This window comes from Clytia hemisphaerica, unplaced genomic scaffold (genome assembly GCF_902728285.1).
Source record: "Clytia hemisphaerica strain Z4C2 unplaced genomic scaffold, Clytia hemisphaerica genome assembly, whole genome shotgun sequence".
NCBI lineage: Eukaryota > Metazoa > Cnidaria > Hydrozoa > Leptothecata > Clytiidae > Clytia > Clytia hemisphaerica.
In genome coordinates this window covers 256,124-273,074 of record NW_027103680.1, presented here as the reverse complement: position 1 = coordinate 273,074, position 16,951 = coordinate 256,124, and the positions used below count along the sequence as shown (strand labels likewise).

The window sequence follows — 16,951 nt, the reverse complement described above, 5'->3', positions numbered from 1 at the left end:
TGTATATTTTATAACAACGTACTCGCATCTAACCAATGAAATTCAATTTCTCTCTGAATCTTTCATGTCTTTTCAGTGCTTCCATGATCTTTTTTATATAAGAATATTGTATTCAAGTTTGATGGAATTGCATGTCAAAACTCGAAAACCAAGACGTCATCAAAATGGTTGTATCAATTTCTTGTTTATCATCTCATCAAAAATAACAACAAAGGAAAGCTTCTCAAAAACGCAAACAATCCGGTCTACGATTTTTGGTATGTCAGATTCTTCTAACACTTTACTACTCTTTGTATTATAAGAGAGGATGTGGTAGACAGGATACTAATGAAATATCGATATTCGATGAACATCTTAGAAAATAAGTTGTTAATGAAAATCTGTACTCAATCAAACATTTTAATTACTTGTTTGTAAACAACAGTTATGAGTAGTATAACACGGTAAGATCATTTCTATCAATAATGCTTATTCTGATACTTTAAGTATTTTCATATTGGACGTTGGTTCAAATTATTCAAAAATTGACCTCTTTTACTGTTTTTCGGTTAAGTATAGGAGAACGAATCTTTTCATTGAATTTATTTTAGTTGATTGATTTATTAGTTTTTTGGTAAATACCGCATTCGATCGGATTTGATGCTGAAGTTATTGTTGGTATACTTTATCGTATCCAATAAATTCACTGGCTCAGTGTTTCTAAGCTTCTTTGAATTGTCAAATTAATTTCTGGTTTCAATCTGGTGTGGGCTGTTACTTCTCAACTTTTTTTTTACAGACCTGTCGATATCTTCGAGTACCATTCGAGTTTGATCGATTCGCACAACGAACAAATCGATCATACAGGATATGGGTATTCGCATGGCAACCACGACTCGTCAAAACAAACAAAAAGTGTCCTTGACGACGACTTAAGTCTCAAAGCCGTCAGCAGGATTCCACAAAGGCGAAATTCAAACATTATTGGAGAAAAATTCCATAATTTATTTGACAGTCTGAAACGGCGTTCACGACGTTCAAGTTTTAACGATGTCAATCATAACAATGATAATTTGAAGCAAAGTGGACATGGAGGGGGTCATGGAAATGTACTTGCTGATCACAATGATAATTTGAAGCAAAGTGGACATGGAGGGGGTCATGGAAATGTACTCGCTGATCACAATGATAATTTGAAGCAAAGTGGACATGGCGGTGGTCATGGAAATGTACTCGCTGATCATAATGATAATTTGAAGCAAAGTGGACATGGAGGGGGTCATGGAAATGTACTTGCAGATCACAATGATAATTTGAAACAAAGTGGACATGGCGGTGGTCATGGAAATGTACTCGCTGATCACAATGATAACTTGAAGCAAAGTGGACATGGAGGGGGTCATGGAAATGTACTCGCTGATCACAATGATAATTTGAAGCAAAGTGGACATGGAGGGGGTCATGGAAATGTACTCGCTGATCACAATGATAACTTGAAGCAAAGTGGACATGGAGGGGGTCATGGAAATGTACTCGCTGATCATAATGATAATTTGAAGCAAAGTGGACCTGGCGGTGGTCATGGAAATATACTTACAGATCACAATGATAATTTGAAGCAAAGTGGACATGGCGGTGGTCATGGAAATGTACTTGCTGATCATAATGATAATTTGAAGCAAAGTGGACATGGCGGTGGTCATGGAAATGTACTCTCTGATCACAGTGATAATTTGAAGCAAAGTGGACATGGAGGGGGTCATGGAAATGTACTCGCTGATCATAATGGTGATTCGATGCAAAGTGGACTTAAGATCATTGAGAGCGGATATAATAGTAGCAATAACATAGATTCAAACGATAACATCTCCCCTGAAAATGAGATGGACAGGATTTTTAACAGTGTGCAAGCACAACACGATCAAGTTGAGCCTATCAGGAAACTCAAAGGTAGTTCGTCGTTCCGTCGACAGCCAAGATTTGACGAAGGAGACATGGAAAAAGTCCCGGACGCACTACAAGTACCTGTTATTGTGATTGAAGATGTTGACGAGATCCTTGTTGACCAATCAGAAACGAAGGATTTGAGTGACAGCCAATCAGATGAAAGTATTTTGTCTGATAACCAATCAAATGACAAGAAAGAGATGGATTGTGTTACAACTAGCCAATCGAATGAAGAAGCTGCAAATAACAATCGATCAAATCAATCAACTACTTCTGATAACCAATCAGATGCAGGAACGAGCTCCAACAACCAATCAAATAGCGCTACTAATCGACCTGACCAATCAAATAACAATGAAAAAAAAGAAGATGCTCCACCTAACCAATCAAAAGACAGTAATTTTCCAACTATCCAATCACATAAGGGATGTCTGCCAAACAGCCAATCAAATAACATTGCAAATCAAACCATCCAATCAAATGACGATATTCATGCAACTGACCAATCAGATCACGAGATTTCCGAAGTTGACGTATTAGTTAATCGAACTTGGGACACGATCAATGTATCGATACCACGTTTTCTTGAGAAATATCAGAACTTGCCGAAGAGACCATCAACCGAATGGAAAACAATTCGAATATTCATCTCATCAACGTTCACTGATTTCTTTGTTGAACGTGAAATCATCATTAAAAGGGTATGTCTTTTGTTAGATCTGAGCTAGAAATATTCGTTCTGTTAAAACTTTACATGTTGATCTGTCTATTCTATTCTACAGTCAAACTTCTAAACACAAATCACATAGTAATAAAACAAATCACATGCAGATATCGAAATTAAAATTATTCATTCTACAATCATGGTCAAAACCTATTGAGGATTTAGCTTATTTTCTCGCTTTTTGAAATTTCGAGTTCGGGCGAGAAAGTCGCTTTTGGGCTAATTTATAAATTCATTCGAGTATTTTAATTCGGGAGGGGTTTATAAACTTCCAGGCTATATTCTGAGCCTTATTGGACCTTTCTTGAACTTTTGGATCCTTAGATCCTAAGCTAGTCTTAAGTCTAGCGTTAAAACTCTACCCTTCCAACCTAATTTAGAGCGCTTCCAAATCGTTTGTGGTTATAAGATTTCGTAGGAATGGGCTCTTCCAGAAAAAATCCGTTCATGGGGGGGGGGTGGAGGATGAATTGTCCAGGGGTATTGAAAAAATACCAAAAAATTGCAATGTCCAGGGGGTAAATTCCAATGTCCAGGGGTAATTTTTTGTGTCCACGGGGTTGATTTGATGTTTGTCCAGGGGTATAACCCGTGTCCAGGGGGTTAAAAATCAAAATGTCCAGGGGTAATTCATGAAAAAAATAATATATCCTCCACCCCCCATGAACAGATTTTTTCTGGAAGAGCCCAATTTCCCTTTTTTCTCAAATATTACGACCATGATTGTACTCTGAGTTGGTACCCCCTAACTGGTACGCCTTACTAATTAGTCTGTGCTAGAAATATTCGTTCTGCTAAAACTCTACTGATTCTTTTCTATATTCTACAGTCCAACTTCTAAACACAAAATTCTTAGTAATAAAACCACAATTCACATCCAGATATCAAAATTAAAATTCTTCATTCTACCACGATGGACTGCAGCAATGAATCTTTAATAAAGATTAAAACATGAATTTCTTGAGATCTACCGTAACTCCCTCGACCTTTTTTCGGCCATATTGTAGTAACAAGTTTCATACCAAAGTATGTCAAAAAAATGAATTTCATTTTCAGATCATGCCAGAGCTACAAGAATGGGCAGACAAATTAAAAGTTCGTATCGTGGAATGTGACTTAAGATGGGGTGTACCCGCAAATACAGATTTCAAAGAGACCATTGGCATTATGATGGATGAATTAGATCGTTGTATTGAAGAAACCAATGGCAAACCATTCTTTGTTTGTCTTCTCGGTGATAGGTATTTGGATTCATTTTTCACCCCTGTGTCAGTTTAACCTGGCGGGAATGTTTAATTATTGTGGGTATTCTTTAGAGTCTAGGTTAATACAATGGAGACACGATAACTCGAATACGCAAGGGGGACACAAATTTGTACGAATTATGAAATTCCAAGTTATGATTGGTGACGCAGATTGGTGGGACGCAGATGATGAAATCGGTTTATAAGACATTATTAACTGAAGGGACCTGTATTCTCTCTCTTGGGTGCAATTTTTTTTAATTTCAAAATGCTTTTAAATGCTATTATAGATATTTGCTGTAAGCGGTAGTCTTTTTAAGGATTCCTTAATGTAAATTTTCAGTGTGTATCTACAAGGAGTTACATGTAAAGATGCGGCAATTTTTTGTCTTCAATCACGGTCACGAAAAACAGCAAAGAAATTGAATAGTCACACATCTCTTTGTAAAAGTCCAAACCATGCATCACGGCTCAAACATCTTTCAAATCACGATCACGTTTTGACCTCTGATCACGCAATCACGAAAACCATTTTCCAAATCACATTATCACGTTTTATTTTCGTTTTTTTCATAGGTATGGATGGGTGCCGACAAGAAAATATGTCTCACAAGACATCATCAATCAATTTGATTGGGTTTATCCAACCTCAATGACTCACATGGAAATCATCCATGGTGCATTGCGAACAAACTCCCAGAATGCATTGTTCATGATGCGGGAACCATCTTCATTGGAGGGGATACCAGAGAGTTACCAACCGTTATACAGAGATCGTTCGCTTCTCGCTAAACAATCGATTAAGGTTTGATGCCTTTTCACTGTCGAAAGGGATTATGGGTAATCGGGACCAATGCACTTTTTTACCAGCTTTCTGTTAATTTAGAACGTTTAATGGTTTTGCGACCAACCAACGGGAAACCGTTATGGGGCACAATCAGTCTTGATTACATTTATCCGTCCGTAAAACGGCCTTTGATAAGCAACTCCGTCCTTGTGTATCCCAGGCTTTGTTTAAGTTATTGATAGATGCCACAGAATACCCTGATGTTGGCTGATTTTGAGGCAGATGATTGGAACTAGCAGGATGATGATGGATAAACATTTTTAATATTGTGTTTCGATCGCATAACTAAAGTTTGTTGAAACTCTGTCATTGGAGAAAAATTTTTGTATCTTTGTGATCTTCTATCTATTATGTATAAATATTATTTTTCATTCTTCTATTTATACACTGGAAAAGATTTTACCTAAACCCCTTGGAATAAGCGAACACCTTGATATTCCATATTTTACCCTAAAATTTGAATTTCTGTATTGTCAACTTCAGTTTGTCTACTTTTTCTCACTACAGCGTTTGAAAAGCGAGTTGAGAAATACGTTCCCTGGTCAAACGTTCGATTATTCCAGTGAAGTTGCAGGAGTGGACAAACTTACGAAAAAGGTAAACATCATGTTTGGTGACACGATTAACTGTTACCCATAACCCTACAGTGATATCTTGTTTTTTTTTACCGTTTTGGACATTATTATCATTTTCCTTATCAATTTTAGATACATTTTGAATATTCTTGATAACCTGAGACTTTACCAATCAATCACCAATTATTTTTATGTTCAGACATCAGTTTAACCCTCTACATGTTTTTTTTATAAGCATAACGTTTATAAGCATACCGATACCTGAATTTGTCTAAAAAATAAGCATATTACAAGCATATTACTGAGCTCGCTTTTGAGGTGTGTACGTAAAATTTAAACGCGGCAATCGTTCACAATTTTCCTGAAAAATCTTTTTGTCATTACTTATTTCCCTAACCTCACGTATAGCAACGACAGATTTTTGAAAAATAAGCATATGATAAACATACTTCGAGCCTGAGTCTAAAATATCTCTAAGCATAACTGAGCTTGTTTCCCAAAAAACATATGCTTATAAAAAAAAACATGTATCTAAAGAAAAATCATCCCGGTATGAGAAAAATGCTAAAATTACATCGCGATACAGAACATCTTATTATGGATTGGAATAACACTTGATGTTATTGAGCTTTTTGCTTTATTTTAATTCCACTTTATGGTTGAAAAATTCACGCCGAATCATCGATCCAAATGGGCCTCATTTCCGCACTAAGATTCTTTTCACTTTTCCGCAATTTTTCCCGGGATAACCGGCATGAGATTGAAAAGGGTTTTTTTTCTAAAGGTATGGAAAATCTTGTGTTTACTCACGAAACTGCCAAACTTTCCGAAGCTCATTTCTCAACTACCCAAAGTCCTGGTCATATTCCGCTAGTAAAGTGACAAAGGAATCTTAGTGCGGAAATGGGAAACTTATACAAAACGACGGTATAACCTTAACTATGTTTTTAGAGACACCTTTAAATTAATCGGACTGGGTATTAGCTATCGTGAGAATTCTCATCATGATTTGGATTTTCTCTCTCAGGTAGCATTCAATCATTTAGAAGATTTCGAAGAAATTGTAATCAAATTTCTGAAAGAAAAAATCCATGACTACATTAAAGAGAATTTTGAGAATGAAACAGAGTGTTTGACCACGTCTCAAGATATTTTCATACAGAAACGTGGTGAATTTTTATTGGGTCGTGATAAAGAATTGAGAATGTTACAAGAATTTAGCGACGCCGAAATGTGCGACGACGATTTGGATGCTGCTCAACGAGTTCTGTTTGTCGTTGCTCCATCGGGAATGGGGAAATCGTCGTTAATGGCAAGATATGTACAACAACTTCAAAAGGTTTGATTTGATCCTCTATTAATAGTACGGAAGCCCTGAGCGGCCACACCGACAACAATTTCTCCCAACAATATTTCAAACTATCACAACAATATATCAAACCCTCCACAACAATATTTCAAACCCTCCACAACAATATTTCAAACCCTCCACAACAATATTTCAAACTTCTCACAACAATATCAAAATTCTCACAACAATATTACAAACTCTCACAACAATATCAATATTCTCACAACAATATCAAAATTCTCACAACAATATCAAAAATTCTCACAACAATGATATAAAATTTTTCACAACAATACCTTTCCCGCAGTGATTTTTCTACTACGTCTTGTTGATGATGAAAAATCTTCCGTGAGGATAAGGCCACCTTAGGCACCTACGTGTAGCCAAATATTTAACGTGGTGATCGAATCGGTCGTACAATTAAGATAAATTTACAGATAGTCTGGTAGTCGCCATTGAGTACCGTGGAGAAGTCCACGATGGCAACTGATGCACGATTGATCGTTAAAAGTTGGACCATACTGTCCATAAAGCTTTTGATTTGATTATGGTTTCTCTGGAAATTGGAAACTTTTGCAGCTAAACATCAGAGGCTTAATTTCTTTTTCGCAAGGGATATTTTACCCTGGATGTATCAGAGGCCAAGTTTTCAGAGATATTCATTCGAGCTGTGATACTCAAAGTAGGGACAACTGCGTGAAATACACACACAAGGCCCTACCTGGACGGAAGTTTTTTCATCGTCAATGAGACATAAAAAATCACTGAGGGAAAGAGGGCTTTAGATTTCCCGATTTTTCATAATGTCGCTTTGAGGATTTTGATAATGTTGTGAGAATTTTGATAGCGTTGTGAAAATTATTTATATTGTTGTGAGAAATTGTTGTCGTTGTGGCCGCTCAGGGCTTCCGTATAATAGGCACTTGAGGCCGATTTTCGAACTTTTAACTACCCCTGTCAACTTGGTTCATTGGAAAGCTCTATCTTTTCTCGTTTCAACAAGGGGTCACTGACCTCTGTAGCATTTATAGAAAAGAAGTTATTGGATTTTTTGTGCAGCTAATAATTGCAAGCAGAATCTTACTGGAAGAGCAATCTAGCATTTTTTGAGTCAAAAAAGCTTCATTTGAGCAAGTTTGTGCTCTTATGAAATACACAGTGTGTATTAGCAGTGGTTTTCATCTAAAAGGTATGGTAATTTTTACCACAAACCTTACTTCTCCCACGTACCAGGTGATATTAATTAAATCTCGGACCCAGTGCCACTTGTACAGTTTCCTTGATTTTGCTGATGGACGTGATAAGACCTTTTGTGGGCGCCATCAAAATAAAGAATGCGCTCTTAGATACTGGATTTGAGTTTGATCTTCACTATTTGATTTCTTCAGGATGGCATCCCGTGCGCATGGAATTTTACAAGCTCCTCACAAAGAACTACCAGCTCCAGTAGTGTTTTACAGCACTTGTGCGAAACATTAGGGAGAATATTAAAAGTGAAACTACCACAAACAGGAGATCAACTAATACACGACTACAATGCTTTGAAGAATTATTTCGAAAAACTTTTAAAAGAGATATCAAAGAAACATCCAGGATTTATAATCATCATAGATGCTATTAATCAATTTAAAGATAACTGGGGCCGCTCTGGAGCATGGTTACCGTTGCCTAGCGACGAATTAAACATCAAATATGTTATCTCCACAACACCGAATACACAGGATAACAACTTTTCAATATTGATGCAAAAATTCTTCAAAATATCGGAGACCTTTATTCTACCTGGTCTTAATAAGGCAACACGAAAACAAATGATTCAAACATATTTCAGCAAATTCAATAAGACGTTAGATGAGGAACAATCGGAGATTATTGTCTCCTTACCTGAAGCTTTCTCACCTCTCTTCTTAACTATTGCATGCGAGGAGACAAGAATTTTTGGTATTTTTGAAAACCTTACAAAACATGTGAAAAAACTTCCAGGTGAGGGCTTAGTTGTTGATATTTTTTTTGACTTTCGAACTAAGTTTTATTTCAGACTGAAAACGCATATATAGTCGAAAAGTTTTTAAATTACGACTGAGTAATAAATATTTTAGTAATTTGCTCAGAGGCAAATCTTTAGATCTTCACGTTAGGGGAAAATTCTAAGGGGCAATAATCGCCGGAGGTAGGGGATGGGACAGGATAAATTCTCCTGTGAAAGAATTTATCAGGGTCAAATTTATCGGAAAAGGTTCCCTATAGAGGGTAGTCAGCTTTTAAATTGAGGTTACCGAGTTACCTGAGGACGACGGTAAACAAGCACTTTTAACGTCCTCGATTTTGCGCGGATCAAAACTGCATGTTTTTCCGAATCGTGTCAGTCACTTTACCGTCCTCAAAAGTGAAAATATATAAACTCGCTATTAGAAAGACAACACACGAGGTTGACAGTGGTAGTTCCCTGCCGTAAAAACGCTTAGCTCTAGTTTAGACGGCCGGCTTTCTGCCCTGTCTATTCTTATTGTTAGAGTAGACAGAAGTTGGGCGCAAAGTTGGCAACTAAAATCTTTGCTTGGAAAAGGTTGAAAGAAGACATTACATTGACGTCAATAGAGAGCATTGCATTGACTTTAGTCAGCCCACTTTATGCCAACTTTAATTCATAATCAGAATAGGCAGGGCGAAAAGTGGGCCGTCTAAAATAGAGCTTACCGCGCTCATTGGTTTATCCTTAAAAGCGACACAACATCACAAACAACAAACAACTTATACAAGCAACTAGATTTTTAAGAAATATACAAAAACAACACCATATAAATACTGTCAACTGGCTCAAACTGTGTTTTATTAAATGAATGGTCGAAATTGGTTCTTATCAAATGACCTTACTCAACGGTTAGCTCAGGTAGAGATCAGAATGTTGACAAAGCGAATTCGATTGAATTCCTATTAAAAGTTATATTTAACGTTAACATAAAAGTGACTGTTCGTTTATAATGCATAATCTAGTACAAGTTAAGTATACCAGTAGAAATTCTAGAGAGCTTTAACTGAACTTCGGGCAGAGCCCGAAGTCTAATGTCTTTACTATCTGCTCAACCAAGATACAGACTCGAACCATTGAAGAACTGTCTTTTCAGAATTGTCCTTTTAGAATCGTCTTTTAATTGCCATTAGCTTGACCTTTTTATAGGGGCTGTGTGGACCATTATATTGGGTGTTTCGTCTAAATTTAGGACACGTTATGCAACTGCTCGTTTGATGGGCCATCTAATGCTTTCCGTTTGTTAGGGCCATTAACGGGTTACGAAAGGGTGATTATGGATTCAGATGGCTATTTCGCGTGGTCTCAAATGTTGAATCATTTGCTGAAATCCAATATACAAGATGACCTAGCATTAGGTCCTCCTGACAATACCTTAAAGGAAGAAATTTTGGCGGAAAGAAAATTTGGCGGATTTGGCGGATTTGACTGAAATCCGCCAAATTAAGTTCCCGCCAAAATTTCCTTTTTCCGCCATCCGCCAAATTAGATTCCCGCCAAATTAAACATTTTGAAAAAATGATCTCTTTTAAGGTGTTTTTGCTATTTTTTCGCTGTTTTGACGTCATCTTAAGGTTAAATTTTTAAGCGACCGCCAAATTAAATTCCCGCCAAATTTAGTTTTTTCGTCCATCCGCCAAAATAAATTCCCTCTGAAAAAACTTTTTTGGCCATCCGCCAAATTAAATTCCCGCCAAAATTTCTTCCTTTAAGGTAGACGGCCTCTGATCCTTTTCATCGTCCAATATAAACTCACTTTTATTAAGATTTGCAAATATAGAATTCTTTCCATCAAATTATCAACTTCCCTGGTCGCCCTTACTGGTGTTTACTTTATCATAAAAGTTGATTTGAAAGTGTGATTGAATATTTTGTACATTTATAGGTAAGATACCAGATTTGATTTCCTTTGTATTCAAGAGGCTTATGAAAGAAGACGAAACCCATCTAGTGGAGCCGGTAAGTGAAAAATACCCCCTTATGTCCAAATATGGACACGTGCGGTACCCTTATGTCCAAATATGGGCACGTGCGATGTAATTCTGTAGTATACCTTTCATTATCATCAAATATACAAAATTATTTCTGCACAATGATAATGTGATAATAGTTTTTTCAACTTTTCATAAATCAAACGTAAGCTTCTCCCCAAAGACTCTCCCACGTCCTATGAAACAGGTCTTTATACTCATCAGTCCATCAAGTTGACTTGTTGAGTTTAAAGCCCCAACGGCTAGAGTAGAATCTCTAACCTTCTCAGGCAAGAAAAAGTGAACACACCTAGAACGCGCCGCAATATCATGATGGCCGATTGTATCTAGCAGTTCCTTTGTTTTTGAGGACTGCATTTTTTAATGTAGCGATGGATACTTTCAATCAGGTGTTTATTAAGTAGCTTCATTTCCCATCCAAAATTTCTACTCTAGCCTCTTCGGGGCTTTAAACTGAATGGGTTGACTTGTATTAGCCTAGTAACAATTTTTTTTTTGTATCAACGATAAACCTAACTACCTTATCGGCCAAAACTTAGTCGGTCTTAATTTTAGTCGGCCTTAATTATTAGTCGGCCCCGGTCGGCCCTAATTTTAGTCACCTCGACAAAATTTAGTCACTTAGGGCCGACTAAGCGGTTATATTTACAGTTAATTTGGCCCAAATCTTTAGTCGGCCCAAATTTTTAGTCGGCCCTAATTTTAGTCACCAAGCCAAAATTTAGTCACTTACAGTATATGGCCCCCAAAACGTAGGTCGTCATTAAAATGAGGATTTTGACCTGTAGATTTATCAGAATTAGACGATTTTTTTTATTTTGAAAGAATGATGGTCATACTTAAAAATGAGCATGTTTTTGATGGTTTGAGACAGCTTCAAAATAACATATTTGCATCTGAAAGAAATATTTCAACACCAAAATTAGATAAAAATTGCATATAACTCACTCTAGCTCCTTGGATATTGAAAATAAGTTATGAAAATGGGGTATAGGAAACTCTCTACACCTAATGCCGTTCAGAAAATGCAGGTTTTAATGCTGTGGCTTTAGAGGCTGGGTAAAAGATATAGCATCTTAAAGGTCAACCAGTATTTTTGGGTCCTGGACAAAAAATTATAATTACATATAAAAGTTTTCGCTGAATCAGCAAAAACGGCAAATTCTGTCTTTTTTTTGCAAAATGTAGGAGAAAAATACCTTTAAAGCTTAATATTTTCAGTTTTAGTTAAGCTGTTTTTCTAAAATTTTCACAGCATATTCCATAAATGAATGGAACTATTTTCAAAAGAGATTGGTTTTTAGAAACTTGATTAAGACGTTGTTAAATCAAAATTGTCATTTTGAAAATTTCTAAATTCTCAGTTTGGACTTTTTATCATCGAAAATCTTGAAATATTTGATAAAAATCATAAATTTTACATCCATCGGGTCGTATTAAGGGAAAACACAAATATGCTCATAGTTTCTCCCCCTATTACCACTGGGCTTAATACTTAGATTTTAACTACACCTATGTTTTGGGGGCCCAAACCTGCGTTTTGACAACCAGGGGTTGGGGTATACTGTAAAAATTTCATCAAACAAATTTATATCCAAAACCCTTTAAATCACATTTCAAAACTATGGTCAAAATTTTGTATTCATATCTTAAAGATATCTCGAGAAATCACTAAAATTTCAAACCTCCGTTTTACGAACCATTAGAAAAAAGTTACCTACATTTAAGCGATTGAAAAATATTGTTGAAATTGAAAATTTTGAAAAGGAACTTCTGGGAAATAAAGTAGAGTTGTTTTTCATGCAGCAAAAACTTTTGTAAAACGTCTTTTACTCTAGATTTGAGAGAAATTTTAAATTTGATCGACGTTTTGGGGGCCACATACTGAAGGGCCGACTAAGTTTTGGCCGATAAGGTATGCTAATGTCTTCTAGTAGCTTTTGCTTATATTTTTCTTTTTATCAGACGTTATGCTTAATCTACTGTTCAAACTCTGGTTTGACTGAAAGCGAGCTTCGAAAGCTTTTAGCACCATTGTATGATGACCAATCATTCGTCGAATTATTACCCAAGATGCATTGGGTGAAGATATACCGTCAATTGAAGAGCTTTTTGATCAGCACGAGCAACGGAAAAGATGAGATCTTTTATTTTTTTCACAGCTCTGTTGAAGAGGTAAATAGTTCAGATGAGATAGAGTTTTCATAAGATACTTTAATAATTGGTCATTTGAAATAATGAAAATGACGCGTTCTTTAGAAAAAGTAACAAAATTGTTTTATTACTAGTTAACGACCAACCAAATCAAATAAGAGCTTGTAAAAACTCCATCTCGTCCCAAATAGTTTGTATTTTTTAAGAGCTTTTTTAACTGGTGATTTTGAAAACTGGTAATTATCTGAAAAGTCCTATTGGGAGTACAAAAAAGGGGGATTGAATTAAAATTTCTTCTTTAGGCCATGCGAATGCAGCTAATATGATGGCATGAACAAACATTGGGCTTTTCCATAAATAGCCCCTTATATTGAGGAGGTGTGACGTCCAAGGTGGTCTGGAAAATGGAAAATCCAGGGGTGTGGTTTTTCGTGTGTAAAGATCAAGGGTGGTCAGTAAAATAAGGTTGGAAATTCAAAATGGTCAATAAAACGAGGTCGAAAATCCAGGGTGGTTTCTAAATGAGAAAAAAATCCAAGGGGCTACGAAAAATTGAAAAAATATCCTAGCGTTCACCTTTCCCACGTTACGTCCTCGCGTAGTTCAATTTTAAAAACTACCATAAAATTCTCGATCTAATGAGGGGTCACCGGCCTCCCAACTCCTTTTCAAACTCGAGATATCGCAAGAAGAAAAACCAAACAGTATAGTACTTCTCGCTCCATAACTTGTTTTTTTCTTAAGGGCGTGTCTCAGGGTGCAAAACATCAAATTGTATGTAGAATCATGTATTTTTCAACGTGTTTTGATAATTTTGCACTAAACAGGTTGTGAAGCAAATGCAACTTTATGACGAAGATTATGAAATTGATTGGCATCACAAATTAGCAAATCATTTCATCAAAAGCTCCGAAAATAATTTCCGTACATCAGACACTATTTTATATCATCTGGTCAAAGGACAAATGAGAGATGAGATTCGTGCTTTCTTTCGAAACGATCCACGCAGTTTACGGATAGGGCATGCTCGTAAAAGTCTCGTATTGAAGGTACCAATTCTTCTTGTTTAATTTCTTGAATGCACTATTTAAAGTTTACCTAAAGTTTAAAGCATATATCTACCTAGGAAGTCTTTGTAACTAAAGTCTGTCTCAATATAATATGCAACTTTTGTGTGAATTTGAATTAGATACAGTATATGGCCCCCAAAACGGAGAAGGCCCCCAAAACGAAGGTTTCTGACTTGTAGATTTATCAGAATCAAATGAGTTTTGTTTATTTTGAAAGAATGATGATTATACTTTAAAATGAGCATGTTTTTGATGGTTTGAGACAGATTCAAAATAACAAATTTGCGTCTGAAGGAAATATTTTAACACCAAAATTAGATCAAAATTGCATATAACTCACTCTAGCTCCTTGGATATTGAAAATAAGTTATGAAAATAGGGTATAGGAAACACCTAATGCCCTCCAGAAAATGCAGATATATCTGTGACTTTAGAGGATGGGTAAAAGATATAGCATCTTAAAGGTCAACCAGTATTTAGGGACCCTAGAATCAACATTGATAAAACATAAAATTCTAAACATGAGAAACAGCAAAAAGTCTTGGAATTGCATTCCTATCAGCTTGAGTTAATAGCTTATAACAAAAAATTAATATTATGTATAAAAATTTTCGCTGAGTCAGCAAAAACGGCAAATTCTGTCATTTTTTTGCAAAATATAGGAGAAAAATACCTTTAAAGCTTAATATTTTCAGTTTCAGTTAAGCTTTTTTTCTAAAATTTTCACAGCTTATTCCATACATGAATGGATCTATTTTCAAAAGAGATTGGTTTTCAGAAACTTGATTAAGACGTTGTTAAATCAAAATTTTCATTTTGAAAATTTCTAAATTTTCAGTTTGGACTTTGCAATATCGAAAATCTTGAAATATTTCATAAAAATCATAAATTTTATATCCATCGGGTCGTAAATTTAAGGGTAAACACAAATAAGTTCATAGTTTTCCCCCCTATTACCACTGAGCTTAATAATTTTGATTTTAACTACACCTACATTTTGGGGGCCCCAAACCTCCGTTTTGACAACCAGGGGTATACTGTAAAAATTTTATCAAACAAATTTATGCCCAAAACATTCTAAATCACATTTGAAAACTATGGTCAAAATTTTGTATTCATATCTTAAAGATATCTCGAGAAATTGCTAAAATTGCAAACCTCCGTTTTGGGGGCCATTAGAAAAAAGTTACCTATCTTTAAGCGATTGAAAAATATTGTTGAAATTGAAAATTATGAAAAAGAACTTCCGGGAAATAAAGTAGAGATGTTAAAGTTTTTCATGCAGCAAAAACTTTTGTAAAACCTCTTTTCCTCTAGATTTGAGAGAAATTTTAAATTTAATCGACGTTTTGGGGGCCACATACTGTAGTGGTTTTGTGCTTGTTTAAAAGATAAACAGGAGTATTATTGATAAGATAAAAAAATGAAGATCGAAAATGAAAAAGAAAACCAACCTCAGTTATCATTTTCACACGAGTGATTCTTTGATCACAACATCATCAATGTGAAAAAAAGTTTTCAAAAAGATTTATTCAATCGAAAGATATAGTTCAGAGATTATCACTGATTAACTTTCCAAACGATTTAAAAAAACACCAAAAATATCCCCTTTTCAAATCAACTAGGGAAAAGTTTTAAGCTGACATCACTTCCGTAATGCTAGTGGAACCTAATAGCTTAATATAGTAAGTAAGTAAGTCTGCGATTGCAGTCGGAAGCGGCCCGATAAGGCTCTTTTTTCGATAGCTCTGTCTGCCCGAAGGTAGGGGAGGGTGCCAGTCTTTTCTCTTGGATTGTTCCACTTTCCCTTCAAACTTCTCTTTATTGCCGAGAATCAAGCAGAGAGGCATCAAGTACCATTTTGTGAATCTTTAGTATGACCCGGCTTTGGGGTTGAACCCACAACCTTGCGCACCGTAGCCGGATGCTCTATTGCACTACAGTCGCTGCTTAATAAGATTTTGATATAATTATTACTATATTTGTCTTGTAGACATTTCGGTGTACGATGAGGACTACAATACACGACGCTTCACTTTACGTTTGTCGGCAATGTGATATCACGAAGAAGTTACATCCATCTAGCGTTCTCTCCGCTGCTGAAAGTTGTTTATTATGTGGCCAATCAATTAAGCATGAGATCCGATTCGATGAGAAGTCGTCATCAAATTTCGTTGGACTAAATTTAATTGATCGTGCTGCACGTGTGTGTCAGCTGCACGCTACACGGGAACAGATGCTTTCACGATTGGTACAAGCACATTCTACGTTTCTGCTACCGTGTTATAGTTGTGAGAGAAAATTTATGCCACAAACAATGGTAGCTTTAAAATGTTGTAACTTGTGTAGGATGAACGGTAATTCATGTATTGAATTTAATGTTTAAGAATTTTTTTGGTGTAATACGGACATTTTAGTCAAGCTTAAACATGTTGTACCCTCTACCACGGAAATAATACCCTACAATTTCCGCGCCATTGGAGAATTGACTTTGTGTTTACATCCCTCCATTTGAATTTCAATCCAAAACCATCACACTGGACTATTTGACATAGGAATAGAATTTTCCCACTGGTGGTAACAAGTTCCACCGGGGCTGTGAGACAGGGTTGCTATTATTTAAATCAAAAGTGTAGGGAAAATGTTTCCCAGCTTTTTTTTCTTGAACTAAAAAGTTTTTATGCATAATGTAGGCTCTAAGGCTGACAGTCAAGGTTAGTGGCTTGCAGCTTAGAATACTCTTTAATATTAGAAAATATATTGAATATTATAAATTAAAATATTTATGTCATAGTTCACATATCATTACCAAATTTAAGGGCTCTGACCATAGTGAATTTTTCATAATTGCCGTGTTTAAAATGTGTTTTCTGACTGATGTAACCAACAAAACTATGGCATGTTATACATTTTCTGTTAGACAAACTATTCCTGAATCTGAAAATTCAAAAATTGCATTGAAAAAATTTGATGAAGAAGAAAATGAAGACTTTTGCGAGGAAGCGTATTTCAACTTTGAAGAGCTTAGTTTCGGCGAAGA

The 16,951-nt window shown here is 35.8% G+C and overlaps 1 protein-coding gene across 1 annotated transcript; it reads left to right on the top strand.

The window, feature by feature from the left end:
• The first annotated feature begins 274 nt into the window (after window positions 1–274).
• Window positions 275–16,723, top strand: LOC136803696 (uncharacterized). Its single transcript, XM_067060412.1, has 11 exons — window positions 275–443; window positions 779–2,627; window positions 3,707–3,891; window positions 4,471–4,699; window positions 5,249–5,338; window positions 6,344–6,655; window positions 8,056–8,650; window positions 10,582–10,655; window positions 12,653–12,862; window positions 13,669–13,890; window positions 15,905–16,723. The coding sequence occupies exons 1-11, from the start codon at window positions 427–429 to the stop codon at window positions 16,295–16,297; spliced, it is 4,176 nt and encodes a 1,391-aa protein (XP_066916513.1). The 5' UTR covers window positions 275–426; the 3' UTR covers window positions 16,298–16,723.
• Window positions 16,724–16,951: the final 228 nt, after the last annotated feature.